The following is a 14,825-nucleotide window of genomic DNA, read 5'->3' as shown; positions in this document are numbered from 1 at the left end:
AGGCGATTAAAAAATCAACTTTTCATCATTTTAATATATTAACAGACAATATTTGAAATCCCCCATTTATTTACAAAACAAAGCACATGAGTTGTGGCTAAATGTTTATTTGTAAACAATACACGTAATCATTTCGACACCCGACCACCAGGGAACGTCCGCGCACCACCGGGGAGGAGAAAAGTTCCCCGGGAAGCGTCCGCGAGCACAGTGCGTGTCCGTCCTGAGCGTCCAGGATGTAGACGGTACCGTCGGTGGAGGCCACGGCCACCAGCTCCCCTCGCTTCCCACCGTCAAAGACGCAGGGGCTGGCGAAAACTTTACTCTCCGTCCGGAAAGTCCAAAGCAAGGAGCCGTCGGCGGTGTTCAAGCAGTATAAGCAGCTGTCGTGTGAGCCGCACAGGAGCCTCTTGAGGTCGGAGGTGACGCACGGCGACGAGAAGACGGCCGCGTCTGTCCGGAACTGCCAAATCTGATCGGATAACGGCAAAGCTCCAATTTACTGCCACACAAATTTCAATTAAATGTCAATTGCAAGTTTTCTCACCAATGTGCCATTGTAGCTGAAGCAGAGGATGTTTCCGTCCACTGAGCCGATCGCCACACGGCTGCCGGCGCCGCCACACTTTGGCGACGAGAAGAAGGGGACCTTCCTGTTGTGCGACCACAGGACGTCGCCGTTGTCCTGACACCACAAAAAAGTGTCATATTTTGTTGACTATGCCAGATGGGGCCGCTTAAAAAAAAAAACTTACTGGGTGTAAACACAGCAGCTTGCCACCTAGCGTGGCCACGTACAGCTGGCGGCGGGTGACGTCCAGGTATGGCGAGGAGAAGACGGCCCCGCCCTCGCAGTGATGCCTCCAAATGCAACGCTGGTCCTGAAAAAAAATGGATACAGTGGCACCTTGAGGTTTTGCTGTTCCGCCCGGTTGTTTACATTTAACTTGTTACCCATTCTTTGGTGACTAGAGTCCAACACACCTGGAGGTCTAAGGCGTACACAGAACCATCGTGCGAGCCCACCATCATCCGGCCCGAGACGGTGTCCACAGCAGGTCGGCTCTTCACGGCGTCGCCCGTCTCAAAGACCCAGCACGTTTCCCCGGAGTCGGTACTCAGCACGTACACGCCGGCATCATAGCAACCTGAAGCACGCCAACACGTCATGACGGCATTTGTCTGGGAGCGGCGGTGAAAAGGATGAAAACTGACCTACGACCACGTAGCGTCCACAGGGGGACACGGCGGCCGACGCCTCGATGCGTCCGCCGAGGACTCGCTCCCACAGCAGGCGTCCGCTGTCCAGGTCCAGAGCCTGCAGCCTGTGCGAGTGCGAGCCGATGAACACGCTGGTTCCGTTGCCGTCTTCCCGGACCAGAAGCACCGGGGAGGCGTCCACGCATCTTCCCGTGTCCGAAGACCAGTGCTCGCTGAGGTCTTCTCTCTCTGTCACCTCACCCTCTCGTTTCAAGACCTTCACAGGCCGCCTCGCTTCGCCATCCCCAGAAGGTGCTTCCGCCTCGACACGCTCTCTTTTCCCCGGAGCAAGGAGGAGACGCAGGACATCAGCAAAGGTCCCGTCGAGGATCGCCTCCAGAAGCTGAGGCGAGCTCACTCCGGTGGAAGCCAGAAGGTCCTCGCAGAGTCGAAGCGCCTTTAGGGAGTCTCCGCCGCTAAATAGGAAACGGGAGCCCTCGTCCAAAGCCGCATTCCCGTCGAGACCGAGGGCGGTCTGTTGACAGGTCAGAAGGAATTTTAATCTTAATTTTAATCTTTCAAATTATATGTTTGGCATGAAACTGAGCCCAAAGTGGCATTGAAGGCATCATCAATATGTTGCAAGAATACTTATATGCTTTTTATCTTTAGTTCATTAATGGTTAAAAGGAGCCAGTCAGATTTGTGTTGAGTTCATTTTTTCGCCACTAGATGGCAGTAGCAGTCCATGTTGACTATTGGTGATAGTATTTTTCTAATTGAGATCAAATTAATTGGAACATGATGTACTATATGGATCACTGCTTATTTTGTTAATTTGTAAACTCGAACTTTTACTTCTAAGTAATTATTACTAAATTGTTGTATACTCAAATGTCCACTCAACTATAAATTCTGTTGGTGGAAACATTTTTCATACCTGCCATAAAGTTTGCAGAGTTTTCTTGAGTTCTGCGACATCTTTATGGGACTGACTGACATCCAAGCGTTGGCTCTCGTATATTTTCACCAATGCTCGTATATCTGTTTTTCCTGCACACAAGAGGCTATGGAACATTCCAGCCAAGCTTAATGAATCCATTTTTGGTCTATACTCACCGTGAGGGGTCAGAGGTAAAGCCTGGACGCACACCAGCGTGTCAGGGATAGCATAGGAGGGGAGCAGCGGGGTCAGCTGATTGAGGAGGTCCCTGCTCAGGTCCTTGGAGGATGGGGACCCGTCTTCCTGGGAGGGGCGGACGACGAAGGCGAGCAGTCGGCCGCTTTCGTGTAGACACGCGGCGCAGGACTCCACCTCAGGTAGACTCGACAGCAGCTGAAATGAACGTAACTGAATCTATCAACAATTCATGATTAATATTTAATATTAATAATTAATCAAAACACTTGACAATTAACAAAAACATCAATCTTAATTCAATCCAAATGACAAAATAATGTATATTATACTGTGAAATTGTAATTATTTACAATAATTTGATTCTATTATTGCGAGCATTATAAATTAAATTATCTTTTTAAAAAAAAAGAAAAAAGCTTACTTGTTGCAGGTGGTCCAGGTTGACGCGTTTGCCGTGGCGCTTGATGCTTCTGTCCTTTCGTCCGCGGTAGTACATGTGTCCCCCTCTCACGTCCACCCAGTCTCCCGTGGCCCTCATCGTCCCGGGCACTGCCGAGTCCTCGTGGTCCAGGAGGCAGACCCGCTGGTCACCGCCTGCCTCCACCATTAACAACTTAAGTTCTGAAACCCCTTGGCTAGTTTTATCAAGTTTCGGCGGATGGCACTCACCTATGAAGACCTCTCCTTCGCCTTCTGTCACCACGTCGCCATCTTGGCCCCTCACCTCCACCCTGGTGCCCATCAAAGGGCTTCCAAGAGGCACGGCGGAGGAAGCTGAGTCCTCGGGCTGCCGGAGCAGCGGGATCTCGTAGCAGGTGGCCCAGCAAGACACCTCGGTGATGCCGTACACATTGAACACTGCCGTGGTATTGTCTTTGTGACGCCAGGAGTTCAGCGCCGATATCGACGGGCATGCCTCGCCGCCCAGGGCCAGCACGCGCAGCGGCGAGCCGCGAGACAGCACCTCCTGTTGGAGGAGTTGCGGACCGAAACGACACAGCAGGGTGGGTGTGACCTGTGGAAAAGAAACGCGAGTGGTATGATAGTCCTTTTCTTCTTTTCTAGTTCATTATGGAATGAAAGATGGAAGGCAAAAAGAAAATGTCGAAATGCCAATGACCTGCATGAGCGTCGTCTCGTGACGGCGGAAGAGAAGTCGGCAAAGCCGCTTGGGAATTTTCTTCAGCACGGCCGGAACGACGAGGAGCCGAGCCCCGGATGACAAGGCCAGGAAAATGTCAACCACTGACGGGTCAAAGGTCAGCGGGGACGCCAGGAAGACCACGTCGACACAGCTCACTGAAAACAAACGTCTGACAAAGGAAAAGGTTGACTGAGATCAATTGTAGACCAAAGTTGGAAGAAATATAACATCTTCTTCCTGACCTCAGGTGTAAAATGTTGGGAATTATGCAGTTGTGTGGCACCCGCACAATCTTGGGCAAGCCCGTCGTTCCAGATGTGTGCAACACGTACGCCAAACGTCCTCCAGCTGCTTCGGGGAGGGATGGCGGCGGTTCAGTTGTTTCTTGCACGACGTCCATTGGTGGCTGCACCCGAACCACAGTGAGTTTGAACTTCGGCCACACCGCGTGTATTTCTACACTCATGTGCTGGGTGAAGGCTGCCTGGAATCTCTTCAGGAGGTTGCTCTTCACAGCGCAGAACCTGAGGTGACACTTGCTCATGACCCGAGAGGAGACAAGTCCTGGAGCTCCTGGATCAAGCGGCACATAGGCAGCGGGTGTCTGCAGGATCCTGCACCACCAAAATGTAGGACATAAACATTGCATTCTTTTGTTATCTTAAAACATGTTTAATGAGCTCACCCAATGATCCACACCGGTATAAAGAGATCATCGCTACAGTAGAGTCCAATTACGCCGTTGTTATGCCCACAGTGTTGTTGTAGAAGGCGGCAGAGTTCGCTAGAAAGCTCCACTAGGTCCTTGTAGAGCAGTGACACCGGACCGTCCGACGAGGAACCGCCGTCAAAAGTCACCGCCACCCGCTGGGAATGATCCGAAGCGGCGGTGGCTACGAGCCCCTGCAGAGTTACGCAAGACTCCATGCTACCGCACCCCACAACAAAATATTCCCTTTTCGTGCTTATTTAATATCGGACATGATTCAGGACTGAAGATTGTTTGGGTCCACCGGCGTGATAACATTGTCGCTTTTTGATGACGTAGCACGACCGGCGCAATGACATCGTCGCCTTTTGATGACGTAGCACGTACCAACGCAGTTGAAAAAGATGCATTCAAGTCCTATGATGCGATAGTTTATGCTATGACATGACAAATTTTGAAATAATTATACACATAAAATATTATAACTTTTATTAGCGTCTGACACGCCTCTCTGTTTGTCTCCTAAGTGTGTTGTCTTCAAGTACAGCATGTTTTGAAGTTTCGAGGATTCCAGTCAGGTGCACGGCTTGCCGGAGGAATCCTTTACTTGGTAAGCATTCTGTTGAGACAACCGAGAATTGCTTTAACTGTTTAAATACTGACTTATTATATTATATATATTATTATAAAACAGAAGACGTTGCCGTCAAAAATGTTGCCATTGTAAAGGTGTTCAGTTAGCGCAGCTTTAATTTGCACTTTACGTGAAAAATATCTGTTTTATCATTTGTGTATTACGAAAGAGGAACAGTATTCTGACTTTTTTTTCTCAGAATTCTGACTTTAAAGTGAGAATTCCCATTTTAAAGTCAGAATTCTGCTACTGTTAGTTTAAAAAAACAGGACTAAAACAAATGGGTGAATTCCGTCAGTTTATTTTATGTGAGAAAACAGAATATTAACGCATTGTACTCAGGACCACAGGGACATTTTACACATTGCCTCATTTTAGTACAAAACTCAAATGACCTTAAAAGAAAATCTTTGGTTGCTTATTTCAGCTTTTTTTCTTGACGTAACAAATATGCTTGAATAAAATTGGGCACATTCTAATGGTGTATGTACATAACTCAGATAAATCCAACCACTAGAATATAAGCAGTAGAGGCACTCGGGTGTCGTAAGAAGGACAAAGTTGTCATCTCAAGATGGAGCGTAACATTTAAACTGACTTTGGCAGTTTACCATTCCAGCTCTACTGGGTACTTTCCAGTCAGACATGCGGTGCAGTGCCCCACTTTGCTGCCGGACTTGTATGTTGAGTCGATCATTTTGTCCCCTTGCAGGGAGGCGATTCCCTTCCGGACGGCCGTCACGAGCCCATCGACGGTCAAGTACTGCACGCTGTCGGCGCCTGAATGCAACACGGCAAAAGTTAACGTAAGTCAAACGCCGACTCGGCACGTGCGCTTACCGATGTAACCGGCGATGTCCTGGAACTCTGGCCTGTTGGCGATGAGTTCCTCTTTTGTGGGGATGTTGATTCCCATGTAACAGGGGAACTTGATAGGAGGCGAAGCCACTCTGATGTGGACCTGTCAGAAAGGTGCAGCTCAATCCACATGATCAAATTGGTAATTCCAGCTAAAATTTCCAGGAATAAAATCTTCTTTGGATTAATGATTCCTAACCACAGGCAAATTAGTGATTTGTGAGAGATCACGATACAAACTGAAGGAAATTACCCAATTGCTACAATTAAGTTGTGTGCTTTGGCCACCAGGGGGCAGTATAATACAGTTTCACAACTAACTTGTTTTTCGCAGAGGAGAAATAATATATATACAGCGGAACCTTGATTTAATGGAATAAATGGCAGGTTGGATTGTGTCAAACCTGTGTGGCGCCCGCCTCCTTCAGTAGTTTAATGATGGGCGAGATGGTGTTGCCCCTGACGATGGAGTCGTCGACCAGCACAACCCGCTTGCCCGCAAAGTTGTCCGTCAGGGCGCCAAATTTCTTGGCCACGCCCAACTGCCTCAGGCGGGTGTTGGGCTGGATGAAGGTTCTCCCGACGTAGCGGTTCTTGCAGAGAACCTCGATGTAGGGCAGGCGGGACTGTGGGAACATTACAGTTGAGAACCGAGGGGGACAATTTGGTGCAGATTTGGATTCTGGCCGACCTCCTGGGCGTAACCCAGTGCGGCGGGGGTCGCAGACTCTGGTACGGTGCTGACCACGTCTGCGTCCGTCGGGGCCTCAATGGCCAGCTGTCTGCCGCAGCGCTGTCTTACAGTATACACCATCTGTCCTGTTACATAAAGAGTTGACATATATTTTGGAGGATGTGGAATGATGATTGGAGACTCCACAGTAAAGCAAAAGAGGTACAAAAGGCAAGCACACTAACCTTCAAAAATGGAGTCAGGTCTGGCAAAGTAAACATATTCGAATATGCAGAAGGCTGGCAGGTCCCCCTCGCGACGAGGCACCACGCTCAAAGTCTTGACTCCATGTCGGGATATCTGGACAATCTCTCCCGGGAGAACCTCTTTGTAGTACCTGAGTGGCAAGAAAGAGAGCGGTCAGAAGATGGGGTACGTGCCAAGTTCAAGTCGGGATGGACCTACTTGGCGCCGATGGACTGGAAGCTGCAGGACTCTGAGGACACGACCCAGCCCTCCGTGTCTGCCTCGCCGCCACCTGAACAGGCCCGTGAAGATAATCATCAGAAGCTTTGAAAAAAAAAAAAGCCTTCTCCTCCCGCTTGACTACCTGAGTTGTGCAGTTTGGAGACAGGCACCACACGTCCGATGCAGAGGGGTCGGTTCCCGTAGGGGTCCCGCACGGCGTAAATGACGTCTTTGTACATCACCAACAACGAGTACGACGTGGGCGTCTCCGTCATGAGGTTTTTAATCCTAGGAAGTCATCGGAAGACAATTTGATGGCTGGCAGGATGAGCGGCAAAATGGTCGCACAAACCTGGCCACCCAGTCGGGTGCGTCCACCTCCTCCTCGGGCGGAGTAAAAGCCAGCAGCTGGGTGATGAGCTCGCTGTCCGAGCTGGTGGACAAACCCACGCCGTGACGCATCACCTGCACGCGAGCACAATCGATTCAGTACGATGAAAGGAAGGCGCAGATCGAAATGGCGGATGACCTTTTTACGCAGGGCGAGCGCGTTGACCAACTCCCCGTTGTGCGCCACCGCTATCTGCCCGTGCAGCGTGTCCACCACAAAGGGCTGGCAGTTCTGCAGCTCCGAATTACCGGTGGTGGAGTAACGCGTGTGACAGATGCCCAGGTTGCCGTAACGCAGCTTGACGAGAGCCTCGGGGGGGAAAGCCGTGCTCACCAAGCCCATGCCCTGATGAAAAAAAAAAGAAATCGCATGTGGTCAAGTGGAGATGTCATTTGCGAGGGGATCGGGGTTCACCTTCAGGGTCGTGTACGTCGGTGGACTGGCGCCATCGCTTGTGACGACCCCGGCGCTTTCCTGACCTCTGTGAAGGAACAATCGCAAAGGTCAATGGAGGAAAAACAACAGGAGTGAAGATTCCCTGTCATCATGCCCGTGAATTTTTGCAGGATGAAACATGCACCAGCTAATCCAAGGGCAGATGATCCGTCAAGCCTGCAGGCAAACCAGACAGGTTTCACAGAGCGGGAAGGGAAATCTTAAAAAGTTTTTTTTTTCCTCTCCTTTCTTTCAGGGGGTGTGACATCTTCAAGGGGTTTCGCTGCCTCGCTGCAGTTGCATTCTATTTACCAAGCTGCTTCTCAGATTACACTCAGGGCCCTCCCCGTCGACACATAGCTTAAGCCAGTGGTGAGGCCGCTTTCCTGCACGGGGGCGTTGCTTTCGGGCTTAACCGCCTGGTTGCCTAGGGAACTGAGCAGCAGAGCCAGATGGGTCGAGGGGGGGTGGGGAAAGCGTTTCCACGTCAGCTCTGAGCAGACAGTGCGGCGGAGGGGTGGGGGCGGGGGGGGGTTGCGAACTGGCTCCGGCGTGGGGGAGGGACAAGGCGGCAGCTCAGCACCAGGCTCAGAGCAGAGTCACATTTGAGCTGGTGGCGGAGCGTCTGAGGAGGCTCAGCGTCGAACGTGGCTGCGAGGACGGCTTGGGCCTTGAAAGCGACAAGAGGCCTCAGACGGACACAACAATGGAGGAAGTGGGGACACAGCAGAGAGGCATCTACCCCTCCTCAGCTCTTGAAGGTAAATATTTAGAGGGGACTGTGGGCGGTTGGGAGGCATGGGGGGGGTCCACTTTGTCCAAAAGGGGTCATGTGAGAAACTGGAGCCACCTCAATTGTTCTGCTTCAAATCCATTTCAAGTATTTCTTCTACAAAACATCATATTGTATTATTTGAATACTACCGCTACTTGTATCGATATGTTTTAAATATGACATAAAAAAAAACATTCAGTTAGTCATTAAATTGACAGTCAATATATATTTAAGTGATTTTTTTTGGTAAATTTGATTAGAATAGAAATGAGGCTTCAAATCAAGCCGCTGTTTCGCTCTCAAAAGATCGTGGGCGTGTCTGCCAAATTATTCCTTAGGTTTCCAAACTACTTTCCACGGGCTCGTCGTGGTGTCGCAGCAAGAGGCGCTCGCCGCCAGCTAGCATGCAAGCTAATTCTGCATTTTTTAAAATATATATTTTCGGTGGGTGGTTGAAATGTAGCTATTGCTGAAGTAGCAGCTATATTGTGTACATTTGTCAAAAACCAGGAGTCCAGGTTCACCAGGGCCCAGTCGGGATAGATGAAGGCCGCCATTGGACGGACGAGGAAGTGCGAGCCCTGCTGTGCGTCTGGGCCGACCGGCGCGTCCGGGAGAGCCTCAAGAGCACGTTACACAACAAGTACATCTTCCAGGAGATATCCAGCCAGATGCAGCACACCTTCGGCGTGGTGCGCAACTGGAAACAGTGCCGCACCAAATATAAGAACCTCAAGTACGACTACAAGATGGCTAAGAGCACGCACGCGGCACGCGGCGGCGCCACCAGCAACCCGGGGAAGTACATGAAGTTCTTCCACGAGGTGGAGGCCATTCTGCTGGACCACGACTTGGAGGAGGGCTCTCTGGGGATGCAGAGGAGGTTGGGTCACGGGGAGAACGCGACGGCCGCTGGCGAAAGCGAGGTCGTCATCGAGATTGACAACGGTATGTACGCCGTGTTCTTTCAATTCGGAATCCAAGAAAACCCAGATGTTGTTTTCTGCGCCGGCAGGTGACAACAGCGACCATTACGACCCGGACGCCGACATGGATTCCAAATGGAGAGCGACAGGTCAAAGTTCAAATATTTCATGCCGACGAGCCGCCGATGTTGACTCCCTCCCGGTTTCATTTCAACAGCCGGGGATCCGTCCACCGCCGACCAGCTCCAAGTGGTGACCGTGTCGGACACGGGGCGAAACTGGAGCGAGCAGGAGGTGCGAGCGCTAATTCAAGTGTGGTCCGACGAGCGGGTTCGGCGCCAGCTGGAGAGCTCCACCAGGAAGCGGGACGTCTTCACCCAGATCTCCAACCGCTTGATGCAGCAGGGCATCGAACGCGACTGGAAGCAATGCCACACCAAGTACAAGAACCTCAAGTACCTGTACCGCTCGCTCCAAAAGGGCAAGACGGACGACGCCGACCCCAAACGCCTCATGAGGTATTACGGCGAGGTGGACGCCATTATGAACCGCAAGGCCAGGGGCTCGGACTTCCGCCGAACCGCGATGCCGCGGGACGACGCTCATACAGCGAGTGAGGCGGAGGAACCAATCTGTCGCTCAGAGTCGGTTTCGCCCACGCGACTCGCACCGATGCCGCGGGAGGAACAAGGGATGAAAACAAGAAGTAGTCATCACTTGGACCAGTGGTACCCACAGGGCATTTCATTAGGTACACCTTTATTTCTTAATCCTTGAAAATATCTCAAAGAAAACTTATCTCTAATAAAGACATTATGTATCGTTTGCAGGATCTCGCGAGAGCAGCCTGACGCCCGCCGACTCTTTGTCGACTGGCCGAGGGAGGAAGAGGAAAGCGGACGACGAAGGTTTGAAGAGTGTCCGCTGATTGCGTAATGACTTCACATGACAGCCACAAGCCTTTGTGCAGCCCGACCGAGTCCCATGACTGGCCTCTTAATTAAATTAGTACGGATAGTAGTACGTTTGTCACCGTGGACAAAAGGCCAGGCACATGAGGCAACCACAGAAACAAATCTTTTGCATTCTTCAAAAAAAATTAAAAATTCTTCTCTCTCTACAGATGATCTCCTGACAACGGTGAAAAAAACCGAGGACAGCGTGAACATTAAAGATGAGCAGACTCACGTTCCGATATTTGAAGTCCTTTCGGTCTGCTCGATGGCCTATCAAGATGCACCGCCAGAGGCGCAGGTAATTATGAGAATAATTTCACATAATTTGTGGGAGGTCACACCAGACCAGTGCTTGGGGAAATATGGATCTAAGCAAATTACAACCACGTGGGGTGACATTTCATTAGTATATTGAGGTGGGGCAAATTAATCTGAATACTTGATTAATCAAAATTTGATGTAAGGTTGAACAAGTGAGGACAAATTTGGCACCCCCACTTCATTTTTCCCCCCCTTGCATTACTTTGATTGTAGTTTGGAAACATTACTGACTTACTTAAAGTCCTACAGAATTCTTCTTGAATGCCAACTATATGAGTAAAGAACGTACTGAACATTTTAGACAGGTCTGAACAGTACGCTCACTCACATTTTTTGGCTTCTGGTTTTAATAGCCATAATGTCAAACCAGTTTGGACTTTGCTGTTTTACGACGACTTTGGCCGGTCCTTGAACGCATCTTTCTAAAAAAAAAAAACCTTCACACTTGCATGCTAGATCGGAACTCGTTGTCAATATTAAACCCCACGTGTAAAAACGATTGAACGAATAACAGCGAAAGGTCTCCATTTGGACCGTTTGGATCATTTTGAAAGCATAAAAAAACATGTGCCTCGGGTAATTTGAAAGTGTAGCGGGTTACCTGTGTTGCAACGCCACAAGTCCCAGGGTGAGCACCTGAGCCACCTCCAGTTGCGTGGGCCACTCACCGGCAGCCACACAGCCGAATACCCCGCACTCCTCCCCGATACCGGACTCCTCGAACTCCATCTGGCCGCTGCCTGATCGCTCGCTAGCCCAGTGTTGTTGCTGCAGCTGGTGGTCCTAAGTGGCCTCGAGGGTGATCTGCGCATGCGGAAGACGAAGAAGCTCGTTTCCAGAACACGTGCTGCAACAGGGATCTTTTTCCTACACGAAAAACATACGATCGATCAAAACCACACTAAAAAAATGGTACGAAATCAATTCGGCGTGATAACTTATCGTCGAGATCAAGCATGGTCTTAAAAAAATCACACAGATTGTAGTTTTGTAATTCGGGCGCCATTAATTAATGTCCGACGGATGTAATCAAGCATCTCGACGTGCTGTGAGTTAAAGTTGACAACAAATCACCTCGATCGAGTGAATCGATTATGTTGAGCTGTTTGTATGTTTGTTCGTTTTCTTTCACTGAGTCGGTAAAAAGAAGGTTCCAAAATCTAATACAAAATGTGTCAGTGTTAAATCAGGGGAGTCTCCCCCGTCACGTGACGCCAATCCGCTCTTGTGATTGCTCCAAATAGTTAACGGAGAGCAGCGATTGGCTTTCAGACCACGTAAGAAACCGTCTTCCGTCTTCTGCCTGCACGCTGCTGTCTCTCCTCAGTTGACAACTTTTCGCGTGGCTCACAGTTTTTGGTGTTTGTTTTGTTTTTCGTGCAGTTATACGGCGCGTTGAAGATAAACATGACCTCAACACAAGGTAGGGTATAATATTTCCGATTATGCAACCATTAAAACGTCGCACCTTTAAAATAGCTTCTCATGTGGTCTTTATTTTTAAGAACTGAGCATCGGCCAGAAACTGAACGAGGGCAAAACCAAGCAGATCTTCGAGATCGTGGATCAGCCTGGACTAGTTCTCGTGCAGTCCAAGGACCAGATCACCGCTGGGAATGCTGTGAGGAAAGACCAAATGGAGGGCAAAGCAGCCATCGCCAATAAAACCACAAGCTGCGTGTTTGAACTGCTGCAGGAAGCCGGTGACGAATGATATTCATACTACATGCGTGCAACACTTTACTGCGATGACTAATTCAGAAAAAATGCTAAATTACTAATCCATCATCAAGATGAGTTTAACATTGTACACTACTTAACCAGCCAGTGCTGAAACGTCAATGCAGTAAAAGAGGAAACAAGAAACATTTAATTGTAATTCATTTGTATTTTTTTTTAACATTTAATCCTGAAATGTTTTTCCCCTCCATATAACATTTCTAAAAATCTTTTTTTTTTTTTTATCATAATTTTGCTGGCAACCTAACTGCTGTCTTGTAAATGACCATAATGAGCTCTATTAACATTTTGTCATGTGCCGTGGCATTACGGACTCTTGCATGACTCGGCCCTCTGCTTAAATTAATTGTCTAACTCTAACCCATTTGCTACTCACAAGACCATCAAATTTTGCACATGAGCATCGTGTGACTTATAATCAAGCAGAACGTACACAATGTCATTTTCCTTACTTGACACTCGTTTTTTTTTTTTCCCCCGTGCCCCAATTTTTACGATTCTTGCAGGCATCAAGACAGCCTTTGTGAGGAAGCACTCGGACACGGCCTTCGTGGGGGCCCACTGCGAGATGATTCCCATCGAGTGGGTGTGTCGCAGGGTGGCTACCGGTTCGTTCCTGAAGAGGAACCCGGGTGTGAAAGAGGGTTACCGCTTCTCCCCGCTGAAGATGGAGATGTTCTTCAAAGTCAGTCCATGCTTTGTAATCTGCAGCTGTGATATGTGGACAGTCTTTGCGATGTTCCTAAACGATAACGTGGCTTCTCCAGGACGACGCCAACAACGACCCACAGTGGTCGGAGGAGCAGGTGCTGGAGGCCAAGTTCTGCCTGGCCGGGCTCACCATCGGCCGCTGCGAGGTGGACATCATGAACCGCAGCACCGTGGCCATCTTTGAGATCCTCGAGAAGGCCTGGGCCACGCAGAACTGCACGCTGGTGGACATGAAGGTGCGTGGGTGTACGCATTTTGAACAAAAAAGTGATGAAAAACCCCAACTAGTATAATCCTGAGTGATTTTGGCTAATTTGCTGCCCCCTGGTGGCTGTATTGAGTTGTAAAGGCTCTTTGCCCCCCAGATCGAGTTCGGCGTGAACGTGAAGACTCAGGAGATTGTTCTGGCCGATGTGATCGACAACGACTCGTGGAGGCTGTGGCCCGCTGGAGACAGAAGCCAGCAGAAAGATAAGCAGGTCAGTCTTTTTTTTTTTTTTCTCGTCTTCACTGAAGAACTCATTGACTTGAGCAAGTCAAGGACTTTGCTCCTCTCTCTAGGTTTACAGAGACCTCAAAGAAGTGACCCCAGAGGCCATGCAAATGGTGAAGAGAAACTTTGAGTGGGTCTCCGAAAGGGTCAAGGTGCGACAAAACCTTTTTATCCTCACTTATCAGAAGATTTTGATCAATTTTGGTGGGTGGGGGAGTGCCATTGCTTTGGATGACCAACTGTGGTTTTTGCTGCCCCTGTCTAGCTTCTGCTGGAGTCCCAAGCCACCAGCAGGGTGGTGGTCCTGATGGGCTCCACTTCGGACATGGCCCACTGCGAGAAGATCAAGAAGGCCTGCGAGTCTTATGGAATTCCTTGCGTGCTGCGCGTCACCTCTGCGCACAAAGGCCCGGACGAGACTCTGCGTATCAAAGCGGAATACGAAGGTTGGTATCGTCCTTCCCGCGGTGGGACGTAACCAAATAGTTTAGATATATTTTTAATCTAATTAATCATTATAAAACAAGAAAGCAGATTATTTCTTTTTTTTTGTTATTGTTTGCCAGGAGACGGCATTCCCACTGTGTTTGTGGCGGTGGCCGGCAGGAGCAACGGGCTCGGCCCCGTGATGTCGGGTAACACGGCTTATCCCGTCATCAACTGCCCACCGATTACGCCCGACTGGGGCTCCCAGGACGTGTGGTCCTCCCTCCGAATGCCCAGCGGTGAGTGATGGTTTTTTTTTTTTTTTTTTAATTGAGATCAATAATTGAAAACCATCTTCCTCTCGTTGGCTACAGGTCTGGGCTGTTCCACCATCCTCTCCCCTGATGCGGCTGCTCGATTTGCAGCTCAGATCTTTGGTCTGACCAATCACCTGGTGTGGAGCAAGCTGAGGGCCTCCATGCTCAACACTTGGGTGGCTCTCAAGGTGGCTGACAAGAAGCTCCAGGCCTGCAGCCTCTGAGCCAATGTCACATTGATGTTGACATCATCATAATCATCCTCCTGTAGTTTGCTGATTCAGCTCGTCTTGGCAAGAAAATCTTTAACATGAATTTGTGCATCATTCGTTCCATTAAAAATAATTTCTAACACAATGTCTCTGATCTTATACAACCAAACTTAGATAAGATGTGATGTTTTTTAAATTTTTTATTTGTTTATAAATTTGTTTTTCCATTATTTATTTTTATATATTTATTCTTTTCGTCCTTTAAAAAAGTTTTAAATTAATTTCTAGTTTTATC

The 14,825-nt window shown here is 49.2% G+C and overlaps 3 protein-coding genes across 7 annotated transcripts; 1 reads left to right on the top strand and 2 right to left on the bottom strand.

Moving 5' to 3' along the window:
• Nucleotides 1-91: 91 nt before the first annotated feature.
• aasdh (aminoadipate-semialdehyde dehydrogenase) lies at nt 92-4,544 on the bottom strand. 2 transcript variants are annotated; one of them, XM_088393645.1, is made up of 12 exons: nt 4,171-4,544; nt 3,728-4,099; nt 3,462-3,654; nt 3,011-3,356; nt 2,763-2,935; nt 2,320-2,536; nt 2,141-2,253; nt 1,216-1,735; nt 985-1,148; nt 756-881; nt 548-685; nt 92-472 (listed from the first exon to the last, which is right to left on the bottom strand). In XM_088393645.1, the coding sequence occupies exons 1-12, from the start codon at nt 4,410-4,412 to the stop codon at nt 98-100; spliced, it is 2,979 nt and encodes a 992-aa protein (XP_088249771.1). In that variant the 5' UTR covers nt 4,413-4,544; the 3' UTR covers nt 92-97. The 2 variants fall into 2 exon arrangements, with proteins under 2 accessions (XP_088249771.1, XP_088249770.1); XM_088393644.1 differs by having other exon boundaries at nt 2,141-2,536.
• A 569-nt stretch (nt 4,545-5,113) lies between these two features.
• On the bottom strand, nt 5,114-11,857 carry ppat (phosphoribosyl pyrophosphate amidotransferase). 2 transcript variants are annotated; one of them, XM_088394307.1, is made up of 12 exons: nt 11,706-11,857; nt 11,233-11,498; nt 7,633-7,699; nt 7,357-7,563; nt 7,180-7,292; nt 6,970-7,115; nt 6,825-6,897; nt 6,605-6,756; nt 6,378-6,505; nt 6,091-6,312; nt 5,669-5,789; nt 5,114-5,608 (listed from the first exon to the last, which is right to left on the bottom strand). In XM_088394307.1, exons 2-12 carry the CDS (start codon nt 11,358-11,360, stop codon nt 5,436-5,438), a joined length of 1,530 nt encoding a protein of 509 aa, XP_088250433.1. In that variant the 5' UTR covers nt 11,361-11,498; nt 11,706-11,857; the 3' UTR covers nt 5,114-5,435. The 2 variants fall into 2 exon arrangements, with proteins under 2 accessions (XP_088250433.1, XP_088250434.1); XM_088394308.1 differs by lacking the exon at nt 11,706-11,857 and having other exon boundaries at nt 11,233-11,514.
• On the top strand, nt 8,215-14,675 carry paics (phosphoribosylaminoimidazole carboxylase, phosphoribosylaminoimidazole succinocarboxamide synthetase). Of its 3 annotated transcripts, XM_088394303.1 has the most exons (15): nt 8,215-8,414; nt 8,939-9,376; nt 9,444-9,503; nt 9,572-10,105; nt 10,185-10,262; nt 10,478-10,608; nt 12,015-12,054; nt 12,137-12,334; nt 12,878-13,056; nt 13,139-13,318; nt 13,448-13,561; nt 13,644-13,727; nt 13,841-14,021; nt 14,142-14,300; nt 14,376-14,675. In XM_088394303.1, the coding sequence occupies exons 1-15, from the start codon at nt 8,360-8,362 to the stop codon at nt 14,540-14,542; spliced, it is 2,598 nt and encodes an 865-aa protein (XP_088250429.1). In that variant the 5' UTR covers nt 8,215-8,359; the 3' UTR covers nt 14,543-14,675. The 3 variants fall into 3 exon arrangements, with proteins under 3 accessions (XP_088250429.1, XP_088250430.1, XP_088250431.1); XM_088394304.1 differs by lacking the exons at nt 8,215-8,414; nt 8,939-9,376; nt 9,444-9,503; ... (1 more) ...; nt 10,185-10,262; nt 10,478-10,608 and adding an exon at nt 11,189-11,543; XM_088394305.1 differs by lacking the exons at nt 8,215-8,414; nt 8,939-9,376; nt 9,444-9,503; ... (1 more) ...; nt 10,185-10,262; nt 10,478-10,608 and adding an exon at nt 11,890-11,908.
• The last annotated feature ends 150 nt before the right edge of the window (nt 14,676-14,825 follow it).

This window comes from Syngnathus floridae, chromosome 13 (genome assembly GCF_059516105.1).
Source record: "Syngnathus floridae isolate MCC-2025c chromosome 13, RoL_Sflo_1.0, whole genome shotgun sequence".
NCBI lineage: Eukaryota > Metazoa > Chordata > Actinopteri > Syngnathiformes > Syngnathidae > Syngnathus > Syngnathus floridae.
The sequence above is the reverse complement of the archived record's forward strand: the minus strand, read 5'-3'. Positions and strand labels throughout refer to the sequence as shown.